The 17,475-nt window shown below is 38.2% G+C and overlaps 1 protein-coding gene across 1 annotated transcript in view; it reads left to right on the forward strand.

The window, feature by feature from the left end:
• stac (SH3 and cysteine rich domain) overlaps nucleotides 1-16,498 on the forward strand; it is a gene marked incomplete at both ends in the record, with an annotated part of 29,569 nt that extends 13,071 nt beyond the window's left edge. Inside the window, 8 exons of the mRNA XM_079261525.1 lie at nucleotides 1,886-1,967; nucleotides 2,177-2,283; nucleotides 3,655-3,736; nucleotides 6,057-6,124; nucleotides 8,640-8,737; nucleotides 12,409-12,460; nucleotides 12,977-13,114; nucleotides 16,400-16,498. Coding sequence (XP_079117651.1) covers nucleotides 1,886-1,967; nucleotides 2,177-2,283; nucleotides 3,655-3,736; nucleotides 6,057-6,124; nucleotides 8,640-8,737; nucleotides 12,409-12,460; nucleotides 12,977-13,114; nucleotides 16,400-16,498 — 726 coding nt within the window. The remainder of the gene's footprint in view (nucleotides 1-1,885; nucleotides 1,968-2,176; nucleotides 2,284-3,654; nucleotides 3,737-6,056; nucleotides 6,125-8,639; nucleotides 8,738-12,408; nucleotides 12,461-12,976; nucleotides 13,115-16,399) is intronic.
• Nucleotides 16,499-17,475: the final 977 nt, after the last annotated feature.

The raw sequence follows: 17,475 nt of genomic DNA on the forward strand, positions 1-17,475 counted from the left end.
TTGGTCTTGTCTGTCCAATGGAAATTGTTACAGAGGTCTTGTAGTTGTTCAGTTACAAAAATTATATTTTTAAGTGAGAGAAAAGTCTCTCTCCTTTATTTTTCACATGACTGTATAATACAGTGGTGTTAGTGGGATGTCAACTTGGATCAAACTTTGTAGTTGTCAGTTAATCTGTGAATTTACTGGTTTAGACTTAGTTTACAAACAGACCATAGTTTACATGTGTTTGAACATCTGACACCCAATGAAATCATATGAAGGGTGAATCAGCTAATTCAACACATTGTTCAGGATAAATAGTAATCGGTTTTTCATGATTATTATAACAAAGATAAAGACAGACTGCAAAGTCTTCACTTCATATTCACAGCTTCATTGAGGTTCATTGGTTCATGCTGACTTTGTCCCATTGTCCCAAAAGCCACTTCCTGCACTCACAACCCTCTGTCAGATAAACCAGATTGGCTTCTACAAGTGTGTGCTTTAACCTTTTCCTAAATGAGTCTGCCATTGTTGGTTTGACATCTTATCTCTTGAGATGAGCCTGACAAGCTCAAGAGTTGCTTATTTTAGCTGCCTCATCATCATAAGTGTCATAAGTGGTCTTAATCAGGGAGTGATTAGCAAAGTGAGGTTTACCACCCGTGACTTCGCTGCACAAATTGTGATCAAACTACGGAAGGACATCCTGTAATGAATAAATCCAGTAAATCTCCAGAAAGAAGAGCAATGCTTGGATGTTTAGAGAAAATTAAAACATATCTAAATGCATAGATTAATCTTCTGTAAGTAGGCTGAAGATGACATGATGTCTCTGAGGATTCAATCTTCTGCATTTTGGTGTACTTAAGGCTTCAGAACTAATGGGAAAGTATTGATCTGATGTGCAGCCACTATAGATCTATAGAAGATAAATGTATAAGGGTCTTGACCAATTGGAGGCGGATATGACAGGCACTCAAACTGAGAAAAAGAAAAAGATACGAATTGAAATTTATTTCACTTGACACACAGCAATGAGCTTTTTTTTTTTTCACCAAGTCATAGTGTTTCAACTCTGTCTGTGTTTATGATGCACAATATAAAATATGATCGTTAAGTTTTTTCCATTGATGTAATAATGTGCTAAAAGTAAAAATTAGTGGAACTAATGGTCCGTCTCAGCCTCAGGACAGTGCTGTATTGAACATGACGTCTGACTGAGTCTGACGTCATTTTGTAAACAGACACACCCCCTTCAGCATCTGTTGTCCACTTTGCCCTTGAACCATCTTCTTTGCAGAGACCTCACTCTTGGCTCTTGACTTTCTATATTTTTTCATGTATGCTGTTTGCATTTGTTTATTTAGTCATTTGGCTTTTTCTTTATCCTTGTCAGTTTTCCTCTCAGTTATGCTGCACAAACTAGTTGCAAACAGTAATACCTGTATATAAAATTATCTTTTCTTTTGTATAGCTTTTATGTTTTTAATAACAATTGTAAATCAACATGAACCTATAAACCCATGATCAAACTATTAAGCACAGCTAATGACAGTATAGCTTTGAAAGAATTTAAACTGTGTGTGAGTTGGTCCTCTGGGACCTCTGTGCTGCAGGTTTTGGATGATTAGTAGAACCATTTCATTTCACATTTAGCAAAGGTTTTTATTTTTGGATTTATTTAGTTCAAGTGGTACAATATGCTTCAGTCGCAAATATCATCTATTAACTAGAAACGTAACCACTTTGAGGTGAGCTATGTTGAGAAAAGTTCAACTGTGCAATGTTATGTGCATTTTCAGTGTGAGGGTGCTGTGCTGCCTGCAGTGCTATGTATTGATTTGTTCCCAATGTCTGTCGCATCACTCTTTTTCCCTCCTCTCTATCTTTCTCTCTTTAGCCAAAAGGCTTTCGGCGATACTACAGCTCTCCATTACTGATTCAGGAACAGTATGGCTGCATCAAAGAAGTACTACCCATCGGTGAGGGGCATAAATCTCATCCTCATTTCAGTTCTGTGTGGGATGGGATGCATAAAAGTTAACTCCATTTTCTCAGAACCACTTTTCTGCTTGAACTTAAATGGGAACCTTGTCCACAAGGTTTTCATAAATCAGAACTTGGCTGTTGTGAAAGCTTGAACTTGTTTGTTGTCAAGTTTTAGTGATTTTTGTGCTATTCCTCTCCAAAGCCTGTGGCAATAAGGTGGACCCTGTATATGAAGCCCTGAGGTTTGGGACATCACTAGCACAGAAAGCCAAGAGGGCCAGTGGTTCCGATTCTCCTCACAGAAACTCAGTAAGAACAAAATATCAGTCACTGTTGCAGCATAAAGTACATGCATGCCCAATTTGAACAAGTTAAAACAACTTCCAGAGGTATGAATGTGATATTTTGACATATTTTGGTCAAAACGCTACCCAGAGACATTTCAACAGAACATCTTTCCAACCTTGACTCTACACCTTCATTCACATTAGCTGGCTTTAGATGTTAGTAAGCTACTCTTTTCCTCTCTACTATTTTCTTCTACAAGGTTTGACACTAGTGGCACAAGTTTAACACCTACATCACTTTATTACTGTGTGATAGAGCATGAAGTACCTAGTCTTAAAACTCCCACTGACACACAGCAGACTCACCTCAGACTTCTACAGATCAAACTGTAAAAATACATGACTGGAAGTTTATTTCCACTTACATTACCATGTCTGCAGTTCAGCCACAGACAGCTGGTCCAGATCCCTGTTTTATATAAAATCTTGTCATGCGGGATGAGCTGATTTGGTCAGGTTAGTAAAACATAGCACAATGCTTGGGAAGATTGAAGGAAGAGTAGAGATAGCATCATCTGAGGCTGCGGATAGAGGTAATGATGGGTAGAATGGAAACTTTCATTCTAAGCCACAACTGTAATATTACATTTGGTCATCAAACTGAAGTCTTAGTGGATGATTTACTTTCAGATGCTCGTGCTCTTATGTGAAGAGGAGGGTTTTCTTCCCCCGATGTTCTCACTTTTAAATCTGAATCCAGAAATACACTACTCGCTACACTGGATTAGATGTCTATTTGACATAAGACTTCCATTTGTTCAGCTACGCACAACTTTTGTCCCACTTTAGCAGACCGACTGTAGTTGATTGTCTAAATAGATACCACCACTGCAGGGCCATAAACACTACCAATAAAGGCAGTGTGGTCCAGGCAATCCCCTTGGAAGCTATCACTGTAAACAGTTATCCACCAGCCCTGAAGATGAATTAAACTGATTTCCAACTTCTTGTCAAATCTGTTTTTCACAGAGTATCATGTGTGTTAGGTAAGCTGGATATGGGCCTCTGCATGATGACATTTTAAAGCTGTTGGGTCTGGGCCATCCTTTGCTGTCCTGTGCAGCTGTTAGAGATGGGTGTGTGTGTGTCAGGGGTCTGATAATACTTTCCAAATGCACACAATGTAACAGCATGTTTACTGCACTGCAGTAATGATGGTTAGCTCGTATAACTGGCTGAGTTTTAGCTATTTTTGTTCTCAGAAATTGAAGTTAATCCATTCGGACTGTCAATATGTAACAAAAGCTATTTCTGTAGCAGTTTATTTCTCCTCTCAGTCATTAATCAATATCTGTCTTGATCTCACTAATCACTGCTATCCTAATTACTGCAGACCAGTGACTTGGATAATGTTCCAGAGGAAGTTGTGGCCCACAGCAGTAGGCAAGAGCTGTCGAGAAAACACAGCGATGATGGTTAGTATCTGTTGCAGCACCGTATGTGGATCTTGTACATGTAGTGACATAGTCAGAATGCACTGTTCTTATTAGTATAAGAAAGTTGCAACATCAGATTTTCCCCCATGAAACATTGAAAAAGGAACTTTCCAGTTTTCCACTGAGCTCAAGTCATTCTTTTTGCTGTGTTTGCTCACTTCAAGATCTTTGTGTTGTTTAGAGTGTTTGTCTCTCTGGAGTCAGTAGAACTAAAGTTGCACAGTGGACAACTGCTGGTCAATGCTGCTGAATTATTTCCATAAAAAAGCTGCAATAGCCTCGAAAAAAGCAGCAAATTCCATCCATTTTATGTGTATTAAGATTTTAAAGTATTTAACCCATAAGAACCCAGTGTGACATACTGTATGTCAGGGATCCTCAATCCTGGTCCTCCAGAACCAGAGTCCTGCAGGCTTTCCAAGTGCAACACACCTGATTCAAATAAATGTGTATGTAGGAAACATATGCAGAGCTTGTCTGAGTCTGAGTCTGGTTTGTTCCAGCAGGAAAATTTGGAAAACCTATAGGAAACCGGCCCTTGAGGGCCAGGATTGAGGATCCCTGCTGTATATGATACACACAATTTCTGAGACTTTCGGCATCACTTTGTGGTACAAACTCAAAATCCTGTGGAACACAACCTGATTATTGTCTTTTACCCGTTAATGGACACCTACAGAAGATTACAGAATAAAAAACTTGAACTATCACATAGTAATAAGTAGTAAATATCCCTAATAAATTAGATACTTTTATATTTGACATTTTGTTAAAGGGACAAATAAAAACCTCATATTTAAAAAAATGGACTTATTTGATCATGTTTTCATGGGATAGGTCTTTATGGGTCAATGCTAAAGTACATTTATGTGGAATCAGCCTTTTTAAAAGAAGCTTATTTGACTATTTAGTATGACAACTAAGACATTTTGGGGGGTTTTGTTGGTAACAAAAATCCTGCTGAAGCAAATCAAAGTCTTAGAAGAGATATATTTGTCCTCATAAACAAAATGCTAGGCGACATTTTCTAATTAACATTGTTGAAACCTTAAAGGGGTGCTATTATGGTATTTTGAGTTTTCTGAGCTTTCTACAGTGTTACAGTGTTGAATCCTCATCAGACATGTGAACGGCACAGTTTTTTATCACCTAAACGCATGTTTGAGATTGAGTTCCATCACGCTCTCCATTCGGTTTCCATGGCGACGAAAAACGCGTCGTTTTAGAGTTTTTTCTACTTCGAAATACTTGTGACGTTCCGGGGGATAAGGTTTGGTGATTGGTTACCTTCTACTGGTTAACAAGGGCATGTACAAATACATCAGGCGGGTGGAAAACGTCGGATAAAGTTATTTCCAACAATGGCTGGTGAGTTTACCAAAGAGAGACATCCTGCTGCATTCGTTGCTGTGGGTTGCTGTTTTCCACTTTGTTTTCAGGGTCTGATTCAGGTTCCAACATGTAGGGCTGTGTGCTATGTGCTGACATTGTATTTTGTTTTTTTTATTGAGTTCATATTAGCCTAATCCTTCTGTTTATGAGATGTTACAATGACGGCGAAAGCAGGTGCGGTGCGCGCTCCCGATGTAGCGTCGTGGCGGGAGGCAGGGCTTAATGCGGAAGAGTCTCAATCCACTCGTTTTGCCCACAGGCTGATCTGACAGCCTACGGAGAGGGTCGGTCTGAAGTAAATAAAGCGATTTGTGACAATAACTCGATCAATCCCAGCCCTTCTGGTCTCAGAAATAAAAATAAATTAGCCTGAAATGCACATAATACTTCCACTTTAAGTTACTCACTAACTCAGTGTCACGACTCACTCATCCCTCGTGTGATGTGTTTGTGATTTCCCCATCATATGCTCGGCTTACAGGACAAAAATAGGTGAGCTCTGTTAGAAGTGGCTTGAACTATGTCTTTATAAGTGCCTGGACATGACTTTGTTGTGACTTGGTGCTGTATTAATAAAACTAAATTAAACTGAATTGGAAGTGTGGTGTGGGAAGGAAAAAAAACCAAGATGAGCTGACAAAGAATGGGCCATTCATGCTCTCAAATGACACCTTATGAGTTCTGTGATCTTTTCAGTGCCACTCATAAAACAAAATTAATCAGTTTTCCTTGTTTGCAGTTAAAGTTTAAGAAATATGAAATGTTTTAAGGTTTAATATTGGCTGCAATTTGGCACTGCAGTTTTTTAGGGCTGTAAGCAAGACTGATAAATGGATTCACTCAGACTGTTGACATTTTTGTTGTTTTCATATCATAACTGTTTTTGTTTATTTGCTTGTTTGTTCAGTTTTTACAGTCATTGAAAACGGAACTGAGCATTTCTACCTGCCTGAGAGAAAAGCCGAGGATTTATCGGTAAGAAACTTATTAGACTGTTCAGTATCATACAACACACAATGATTTATTCCAGCTTTTTCCAACTTTTTCTGTAATTTTGTAAATTTCTTTTAACCTTTGGTTGTTGTTTTTTTTTAAGCCATCAAACTAATTGTTTGTCAAAATTATTTTCCATTTTATTTTCTATGGTTCTTGGAGAAAAAAAAACATAACTCTTTAGCTTGTAGATGTTGTCCGAAAACACATATGGTGTTCCTTTAGGTTAAAACACAAACATTAGAAAAGGAGGTTTTTCATTCATGATTGCAGCCAGGTTTCACCTTAATCTATGTAAAATGAAGCAAAGTGATGAAATGGAAACTATGCAAGATAACATTAATTAAGTTGAGATTTTGAGGACCAGTTGGAATGACATTCCTTTAATCAACATTTTCGGTTCATGTTTTTTTTTGCTTCAGTTTTCATAGTGTTGGTCATTCAGCAAATGTAATATTTGCAGTGTTTGCAGTGAAAATCTTTGACCAGTGCTTGAACTCTGAATGGTCAGTCTGAGAACTGATACCAAGCCAGCCTGCTCTGCACCCATTAAGCATTTCCCAGGACTATGGGAGAAAACTCTCTGTTCTATTCCTACTATAACAAATCAAACCCGAGCTGACGTGACTACTGGCCTGGAGTGACACAGCGAAGCCTTGACCTTAGTGTTTGGATCAGCCTTGGAGTCTATGCTGCTATAGTTCTATGATGCAATGTGGAAGATGCAAAATTCATGCCAAAGAAAGAAAAAGGTCAAGCCTCCACAAGTGTCTTATCACCTCCTGTAGAGCGGCTGTTAATTTTTAATGGACGGGTTTAATCAGTGCTCTTTTCTTATCTCCAGGATGGAATCTGTGGGAGTGCCCTCAGTATTCTGTTTCTCTTTTCGGCCAGCTTACTTTTATATTTTATCATGTTTACCCTGGCTTTGAACAATAGAAAAAGAGCACAGATACTTGGACACACACAAAAATGAAGAAATAACCATACAAGGCCACCACACTCACATGCACACATATACATCTACATCTATCCTCTGCAATGTAATCCAACAGTCCAGCCATCAATTTCAGGGAGGATGTTTGAAATGCATTGTGCAGGGTTATCAGGCTGGAGCGAGCACAGCTGGCAGCAGGCGGTTTGTCTGTCAGATGACAGGTCCATTAGCCCAGCTGGCGGACAGACAGATGGAGGCTCCGCAGGGTAATGATCAGAGAAAAATGCTCAAACTCTTTCTTCACCAACGAAGAGCAGCCTCCATGTGTGCATAGGAATCGCCATCTGCTTACACTTTTCACAGTCAGTGTTTAACAATCTGATCCTGTTATTTTGTTTATGCAAGTTTGATTTGGTGAGACGGCTTTTCTGTCCTTTTACTGGTGACCTGTTTTCATTCCAAACATTCTGGAAAACCATCTCTCATTCCCAGACAAAATCGTATTCTTCAAAAATACCCACAAAGCAATATTCTTATATTAACACCTAATAAAAATGTGTGAAAATTTTTTTTTATATTTCCCTCAGGAGGCCCAAAACAGAGTGAACATTGAACTTTAAGCCACTTGATGGCTTGAAATACAAATCTAAATGAATTGTATTGTTGCTCTGTAATATTAAGACAAGCAACTGTTTCTTTTTCATGTCTACACCAGTGAAAATGGTATTTATTATTAATATTCCATTGATTGTCCATAAAATTTCCTCTCTTGACTTTTGAAGGAGAGTTTTTCTCTTTCTCATTTTACTACACTGTCTCTCCCTTCAAACGCTTTTCAGAGGAAGGGTTACTATCTTAACCGTCCCCTGTTTCAGGTAGCAGTCATAGCATCAGCTGCCCCTTGAGGCCAGCGAGCAGCTCTTAGTTAGCTGTAATGGATTGCCACTATCTAATGTTGTTTTCACCCAGAGGCTGCAGAAGCAGTTTGCCTGCATTTAACTCACTTCATCCATCAGCTTGATTTCCAGTCCTTGTCAGGTAGCCATTTCACTTCATTGTAGAGTCATTAAGATGGAGAAGCTTCTTGATGTCCAACCAGAATAGACATTATTGTCATAACAAACATTTGCCTCCCTGTTACCATACAGGAAAAAGTTTCATTTGGATGAATTTCAAGGACACAGCAGGCAGGATTCAGACTCAAGATACTGGGTGAGGAAACAGGAAGCAGCACCCACCAGTTTTCTTGTGAAGAGCACCAAGGTGGCAGTGAAGTGAATTTCCCTGTTAATTATGCTGACACATCTTTGAGAACTTCCGCTCCACCTACACAACCAAATCCTATTTTCACTTCATGGAAACCTGATCCTGTCTGATCCCGTCTCTCCCACTCGTGTTGTTGTTGACGATGAATTTCAAGGAACAGATTGCAGAGCAACTTGAACAAGCGAGGAGCTCTCCTTCTAGTGTAAATGTTAAGAGATTGTTTTATGTTAGACTGCAAAAAATAACAACAGACACAGTGAATGTTAACATGTTATGATGTTATGGTTCATCTAGATGGAGCCGAGCCAGTTCCAGAAAGACATGCTTAAACTCAACACCTACGTGGCCTTGTACAGTTTCACCGCCCAAGAAAGCCATGACCTCGAGATGAGGTTTGTTCTCCCTTTTCTCTCTCACACATACACACACAGACCCTTTGAAAAGAAAAAAACAAAACTCAAAAACACAACACCCACCAGCACTGTTCAATGCAGCACCTTTCCAGGACTGCAGATGAAATATTGACGACTGATTGACTCTGATGTGCCTACAGTGATTTTTCTTTTTGCTCATAAAAAGAAGTAAACAAAGACACTGAAGCTCTTCCGTCTCCTGGAAGCATGATTCAGGTTCACTGAGATATTTGATTTGTTTACACTTTTTGAGCAGAATAGATTTAACTTCTTCTTTGACCAAACAAGTGTGTTTTAGTTCCTAAATACTTCAGTAGCACTTTTGAATAATGGTCAGTCATTTCTGTTATTGAGAGGACCAGAACTGCATCCCAAATTAAGAGCAAAAAGCAAGCTATGTTTTATAGTTTTTCTTCTTTTTATTTACAATATATTCATAATACTAGAAAAACACAGAGTGCAGACTTCTGCCAAGCAGCTCATTTTTACCCACATTGTCCTGTGTCCACAATTAATTTCAGATCACTCCCAAAATATGATGCAATCTAAGTTAGACCAAGACCCATTCTCAAAAAAAAAAAAAAAAAAAAAAAGCACAAAAGTCTGCTTTGTTTTTGTCTAAAGTTGCCAGCAGACATCCAAACAGAAGCAAACATTTTACTTACTGAAGTAATAACAAGTACTTGCAGAAGCCTGCACTGGAAACAGAACCTTGATGCTTGTAGTTATAAATATCAAAAAATGGATAAAAATGCAACTGTATTCACCACCTAATATCACATAACATTTTCAAAATGAATGTTAATGCCAGAGGTGTTTCATTTGCTTTCTGTCAAGTGCTGTTTCTCACATCAGAAATCCCAGTTGTTTTCTAATTAGTGTGTTTGTATCCTTTTCTCTGCTTGATCTTACATAACTACGTGAGTCACTGCAGCACACGTTATAATAAACAAAAATAGATCCACAAAAGGAATCAATTAGTGCCCTTTTTTCAAGCAATGCTCCTCACAGATTTAGAGCTTTGGAGTGGCCTTGTTAATAGTACCTGTGTGCCTGATGTGACTGTCTATTAAAATCTAATCAGTCTTGTGTCTTCTTCAATTTATCCTGAGAGAGATGGATGAGTTTTATCTATTCATAGCTCCCACGAGGCTGTCACACTGTGCCAGCTGCTAAGATGGGGCATAACGTTTTTAAATCAAGCACTAATTTGATTTATAGGTGTTGGAATGATGACCCATTCACATTTTTCAGCCAAGCACAAAAGTAGAAACCTGTATTACTTAGAAAGTCTAGAAAGTTAAATTAAAAGTCAGAAATCCGTGGGGTTGCTGCTTCTTTTTTTTTTTTTTTTTAATTAAATTTTTTAAAATTTTATTTTAGTTTATTTTATCTTTGTCTTATTAAGACTCTTAAAAGGGATGCCAGCAGTTTACCACCATTGTGATCTATCTATCTATCTATCTATCTATCTATCTATCTATCTATCTATCTATCTATCTATCTATCTATCTATCTATCTATCTATCTATCTATCTATCTATCTATCCATCCATCCATCCTTCCGTCCGTCCGTCTGTCCGTCTATCCATCCATCCATCCATCCATCCATCCATCCATCCATATAATATAATTACAAAAACAGAATAATAAATTAATATAACACTTATTTAAAAGGAAATGCAGTTTTATAGTGATAGATAGTTATTTGCTGTGTTGATGCGGCAACAGTTCCGTCCTGGATTTATTCATAAAGTTACAGATCTGGTTATTATTGTTGCAAGCCAGGCTGCACATGAGCTCGCGAGCTAATGTCACCAGCTAGCGTGTGACTGTGCATTGCTAACTTATCATGACAGAAAAAAAGAATCACAATGCTTTTATTTTTCATGTGACATACTCCTCCTATGCCAGCTGTAGCCAAACTGATGCCAACTGCAAAATAATATCTATAAAATCATTCAATTAAGCAGCCATTTTTTTTCTTGGCTTCAGAAGTTTAGTAGATAAAGTAATTTCAATACTTAAATGCAAATGAATATAGCTGTACTTTTATAAAATGACTGCAAAATTAGATTAAGCTAGAATGAGTTTAATATGGTTCCCTAAACAGTTCTGCTGGCAGACAGAAAGTGACTTTGGCCACAGTTTGTGGGTTTGTTTATTTGGCCATGACTGCTAGTTTTTCAGCTTTAACTAATAAAAATCACCTCACATGACACATCTCTGTTGTTAACATGAGTCATATAGTTGTTTTTATCTCTTTGTAGAAAGATGCCTTTAAGATAGCATATCTATAAGCTCAGGTGTAAAATATTCCAAAATAACATTTCTTTTCCTTCAGGAATAACTAGTCTTTATTTACATCTTTCCATTATTTTTCTCCTGTATTGGAACAATAATGTGAAGTAAACGCATAGTATATGTGTCTTTTTAAGTCAGGACTTCTTGTAGTCTGAAGCTTTGGGTCTAGATTTTATTTTCCACCACAACCATGATTGATTGGACATCATGTGCAACATACTTTAAAAGAGGCCCTCAGGAAAGAACAGTCCTTGAGTCTGAGTGCCAATTTGTTTCTGGTTCTCACTGAAATCTCTCAAGGATTTAGGGATAAGATATTACACTTGTGCACACATATACACATACCCAGAAGGCCATGGGGCTTTCCTCTCTCTTTAGTCAAGGAAAACTTCAATCCTCAGACTTAATTTGAAATTCACTGACTTCTTTTCCAAGACTTTCTGCCCACCAATGACTTCAAAATTTTATTTTATGAAAACCTACATCCTAAGTTTCTCTCGTCACTACAGAGGAATCAGTAAATCAGTCAAACAATAACACATGAAGCAAAAACTTTTGGAAAGAAAGTGAAACCGAATGAAAAAGTGTCTTAATTATTTCCATCAAACTACAGCTTGAGGATTAGTTTCTGTTGTTTCCACAGACGCTTAACGTGATAATCTTCAACGATCTGATGATTCTATGACTTTCACAGCATTTTTAAAATAGCACATATGGAAAATTTCATTGCAGAATTTAGAAGCTCATTCAGTACATTCCTGTATTTCTCATCTGTTTGAAACAGGGTAGTCTGAGAAGCTGTGGTTTTACAAATAAACCAAAGAAAGAAGAAAATTACTTACACTGACTTCAATTGGCATTTGGCTCATTTGTTCTGGGCCATTTTTGCCTTTGCTTTTTATTGGTGAAATTAAGTCATCAGCTTTGAACACATGTTTGTAATTATGGCAGATGAAGTGAAAGGATGCAATGATTGATCCGCTCCCTGAATAAAGACTGTTTTCCCCTTACCAAACACAGGATTTAAGGATTTAATTGTGAGAATGCCTCCTTCTCTGCTTGACTATAATACACAGGACATGTTCCTCAAGACAGCAAGCAGCTTCTTCTATAGAGTTTTATAGCATCTTATTAATGGTATCTCACTCTTCAATGTCCCGGTTTAAGCTATTGCTTGCACCATTTGTTGTAATAGCAGCAACCAATTTATTTCTTAAGCATGACATATCAGCTTTTGCGCTATCATTTTATCTTTGCTGCTTTTGTCTGTCCATGCTGATAAAAGATAAACATTTTCTTGTGCAATACATTTGTCTGTTTTATGTATTTCATCTTTTTATTTACAGAGCAGGAGACAGGATCTTATTGGCTGATGACTCTAATGATGACTGGTGGAAGGTAGGTATTAACACTGAAACACTTATTATTATTATATCTCCATATTGTTAGTATGTTAGTTTGCATTTTTCTCCATTTTTCTCACAAGTCTCGAAACTGACCTTAAAAGCATCTCTAGGTTGTATGAAGTGAAGCAGCAAATCATATGAACAAGGTGCCAGCTCACGACGCCAATGCATGACGGATGAATTGTAGAAACAAATTGCAGAGCAGTGACTGTGCAGAAGGAGTGTGTTACCACCAGACCAAGATAAAAACTCAAGATGATTTTTAACATTTTTTCTCATTTGCAAGCTGTTAGTAAACAAAGACATATTGGCAGTTTGGGCTTTAAACGATAGATACCAAGTCGAGACAAACTTTAGCTCCTCATGTTATACCTGCATGCATCTTATGGACTTTTTAGAGGCTTAAATGTACTAACCAAGGTATGATCATTCATATACTGGGGTAATGATCCTCTTAATCCTGCACTTTGAATTTTACATGTTTGATGTAATCTTCTCTTGTTTTCAGGGGGTAATTGATGACAGGATCGGTTTCTTCCCAGCAGCCTTTGCTCATCAGCTGCATGCAGAAGACCAAGTCTTTCGGTGCAACAGGACATTCATTGGCTGCAAGGAACAAGGCCAGATCACCCTGAAAGAAGGACAGGTACCTAGGCCGATTTATGCAACAAGGATGACGACAAGTGAAGACTTTGTGCTTCAGTTACATTAAGCACTGGCCTGATTTCAAGTCAGGTTTATGTGTCAGCATGTGGAATATCTGAGTGGATTCACGCAGCCATATGTGATCTGGTTTTACATCCCTGCTATTGGGAGAGAAATGTGATCCTCTTTTCTAGCACAGCTGCTTGTCAATTACTGGAGCTTCATGCTGCTGCAGTTGTCAGCACTCACCCTCTATTAGTTTGTTTGGATCAGCTGCAGTTTGGATCGAGTGTAATTACCCTTGGGGTATCTGTTTGATCTGTATCTGTTAGTGTTCAGATTTGCCGAGAGGTTCTCCTGGACTTTCGATGCTTGTTGTTTGGGTTAATGGTGCAGCTTTAAAGCCAGAGAAGCTAAATACATGAAAGACTAATCTAGTCTTTAGCATAAGTGGTCAGAGAACATATTAGCAGGGTTAATCCGAAAAAGCATCATCGCGATTTGGCAACGCAAAGACTCAAGTTCTGATTACCACTCTCTCTAATTCATGGTCACACCTCGGACATCAGAGCACATCAGCTCACAAAAGTTATTCAGTCATATCCTGTTGTTTCCTCCAGCTGCTCGTTTCTTGCAGACTTTCGTGTTTTGAGTGACAAGCTCCCCTGGACTTCACAGAGAGAGCATCATTTCCAGGATTTACTATTAAATTAGCATTTTTGGCAAAATGGAAGCATTGAGTACCAGCCCCCCTGTTTCCCACAATCCTGTCCAGGACATGTTGGGGCTCTGAGGAGGTCTAAAGTAAGCAACCCCCAGCAGAGATGAAACCGCTAAAGACATGATAAGTCTGTGACCTGCTGACTCTCCTTTCCAGTCACACAGACCCAGGGGAAGATGTTGTAGAGCACTCAGAGAAAAATCATGACAACAACGTGCTTGACCCATAAGAGGTTCAGGGAGCCAAATTTAAGGCTGCAAGGGTATTCACTCTTCTTTCCTCCTTATGAAAGTACCACTTTTCGAACTTCAAACACATATTATACCAATTTTTTTTTTTGTTGAGGATGAGCCTACATTTTAAAGTTGTACAAATTTAAGTTGTTTTTTTCCTTTTAACACAATAAAAATGAAGAATAAAAAGTATAACAATGAATGAATTCCTGTTATTTCAGAATGTCACTAGAGATTAAAATAGAAAATAACAAAGGGAACATAAAATATGTAAAACAGAAATAAAAGAAAATGTAACAACTGAAAAAAAAATGTTTTGCTTATTTATAAATTACTAAGTTTTAGATTAGGAGTGACAGCTAATGGACAAAGTCTCAATGGAGGACATTTTAAATCTTAATATGGCTGCAAACAGCTAGTTAGAAGACAAAGTTGCGTAAAGGTTATTAAAGAATGAGCCGCTTATATTTTGCTCATAAGATCACTATTATTCTCCTGAATGGCCACACACACATTTACATGCAAACGTTTTTTCCAATCTTTCAGACTGAACAAAAGTTTCAATTAGTCTGTATCCATATAGGTTGATATTCAATGAAATATAAAGATAAATGAGGCTGGATATTACACTTTGAATAAAAATAATATTCATAGGATCTTCATGTACACTTTGTATACAGATAACAAAAAAAAACTTTGTCCATGTACGACCTTCTGGTAATTTAAAAAGGTGGAGTTAAGATATCAGTGGAATGTAGAAATTCACCAGATTTATAGAGAGAAAAAAACATTTTTTGTTACCTTTTTACCTTCATAATCTTTTTTCTTCTTCTTTTCTTTTTTTGTATGTCATAAATTCATCATCATTTTAGACTTTAGATAGTTGCTGCTATTACAACAAGTAACTGGACAATCCACACACCAGAACATCATCTTTCCATTCTGTATACCGATTTTATCTCAAGCAGTCAGAGGACATCTCAGCTCTCAGGTGTTACAGCTGCCAAGTGTAAACTGAACTATTGGAAAGAGCTCCAGACCTCGACAAAAAAACAGCCCACACTAACCATTAATCTACTAATTAATGAACTTTTTAGTCTTTAAACCCCACACAGGCAATGCAAGATGTTTTAAATGATTAGCTTTCGTTTAAATAGAAGTTGAGGATTTACCTTCCAAATTTGATCGGTTTTTACCCTGAGGACGGGTACCTGTACTTTCAGCTCTCTCCAGCAAGTAAAAGTCAGTTCAAAGCAGACTTTTATCTTATCTCATATTCTGCCTCTTTCTCTCAGTCTTTTTCTCGTTTCCTCCAACAATATTCTCTTGCATTTCTTGTGTCTTCAACACTGCCAGTAGTGTGTGATGCGGTACATAAAGTTAAACGTACCCAAAATGTGACAAAGCCCTCTGAAAGCAAAAATTGTAAAGTGCGGTGTTTCAGCCTCAGGACCGTGGTGAGCAACAGAAACTCCAGGAATGTGCACAATAAACGTCATTGTGCCGTTAAAAGAAGTTAGAAACCGATATTTTAAGTACAGAAAGTTAAATACTGACTTCCATGAGAATCAGCTCCTCCAAATCCACGACCATGGTCCTCAGCTGGAAAATGGTTGAGAAAGGGGCCTACCACAATTGGAGGAGTACAAGTATCACCATGACAGACCAATGCAGCATCTGGAGTGATGCAGAGTCATGGTGAAGAAGGAAAAGAGCCCAAAGGCAAAACTGTTGTTTTACCAGTCAATCTACTTTTTCTGTAACCCTCACCTATTGCCGCGAGCTGTGAGCAGTGACTGAAAGAACGATTTCACAGATACAAGCAGCCGAAATGAGTTTCCTCCGCAGGGGGGGCCAGACTCTCCCTTAGAGATAGGCGAGAACTCGATCATCTGAGAAGGGCTTAGAGTTGAGTCACTGCTGCTCCACATCAAGAGGAGCCAAATTAGGTGGCTCAGACATCCGATTCCAAGCACAGGAGACAGGAGACCCCTGGGAAGACCCAGGACACTCTGGTGGGACGACTTCTCTAGAATGGGTTTGGAACACCTCAAGATCCCCTGGTTTGAGGAGGGTCTGGGCTGCCCTTGTGACTGGACCCAGATTAGTGGCAAGAAAATGAATGGATGGAAAAGCAACTGTGCTACTTTAAGTCATCTTGGCTCCTTTATTATAAAATCACTTTTATAGACAAGACCAGGCCATGCAGTCATTTCTCAAGAACAGAACACATTTTCATTGTAATTTTTTATTTTTATTTAGTAATTTTGTCAGCTGTTTGAGGATGGCCTAATATGTTGGGGTTTTTTTTTATTACTCATTTGGTTTTCAGATCTGTGTTAGCAGCGAGGGAGAGCACGGTGGCTTCATCAAAGTAGCAAGTGGAAAGAAGAGAGGCTTCGTGCCTTGTGACGTCCTTGAAATTATCTGAGACAACTGTCAAAGAAGACGACGGAAAATGAGGGAGGCAAGCTCAGCCACCAGGAGGTGAGTGGAGATGGAACTGGATACCAGTGAAGGAGTTCACCTCGTCAGAGACTGGAGTTTGAACTTATACGGCGCGGGGAAGGTTATGTCACCGAAGACGTCGCTGTGTTACAAGTCAGTCTGTCTCCCTTTCAGTTGCTTACAGATAAACATTGAGACAACAAACTGCTTATTGTTCCAAGGAGACAGGGAATCACTGTGTAACGGATTTTATTTCATTTATAGAGCCCGTGTGTGTTATTTTTTTTGCATTGTACACAAGCTGTTTCATTTTAGAAAGGGCTGCCAACTGGCTTTAAACTGATTATTTGTCAAGCTTTTACTTAACATTCCTCCAATAAATAGTTGGTTAAATAGTTGGTTTCCATGCTTGTTCACTGTATGTTCTGAGCTAATGCAAAGTAGTCAACAATTGCTGCTGTTGTGTCTGTTATTTTGGATGGGAAAATCTGTGAATGTTTGCTGGTTATGAAGGGTGGTTAAATAAGTCAAAAAATGGGATAAAAACTTCTCATTTACCAAAAACTGCCAAAAGAAAATATCCTTTCTTGTATTTGGGGCCCTGTGAAAGAACTAAAAAATGTGTTTCTCTTAAAACAGGTGAAATATATTAAAGTGGCTCTATTATGTTATTTCTAGTTTTTTTTTTTTTTTTTTTAACTTTCAACAGTGTTATATAGTGTTGAATACTCTTCAAACATATGAGCGGCACCCTTTCTTTTTTTTTTTCTTTTTTTTCTTTTTTTTTTATCACCTAAACATACGTTTGAGTTTCCAGCACTCTCTATGTTCGGTTTCCATGGCAACAGAAACAATTGGTTTTAGAGAGTTTTTTCTACTTCTAAACTTTAGTGACGTCCCGGGAGAGTGACTCAGTGATCGGCCATCTTCTCTAGGTTGTGCACATTCACAAGAAGAAAG

This window comes from Telmatherina bonti (genome assembly GCF_933228915.1).
Source record: "Telmatherina bonti genome assembly, chromosome: 22".
Classification (NCBI taxonomy): Eukaryota; Metazoa; Chordata; class Actinopteri; order Atheriniformes; family Telmatherinidae; genus Telmatherina; species Telmatherina bonti.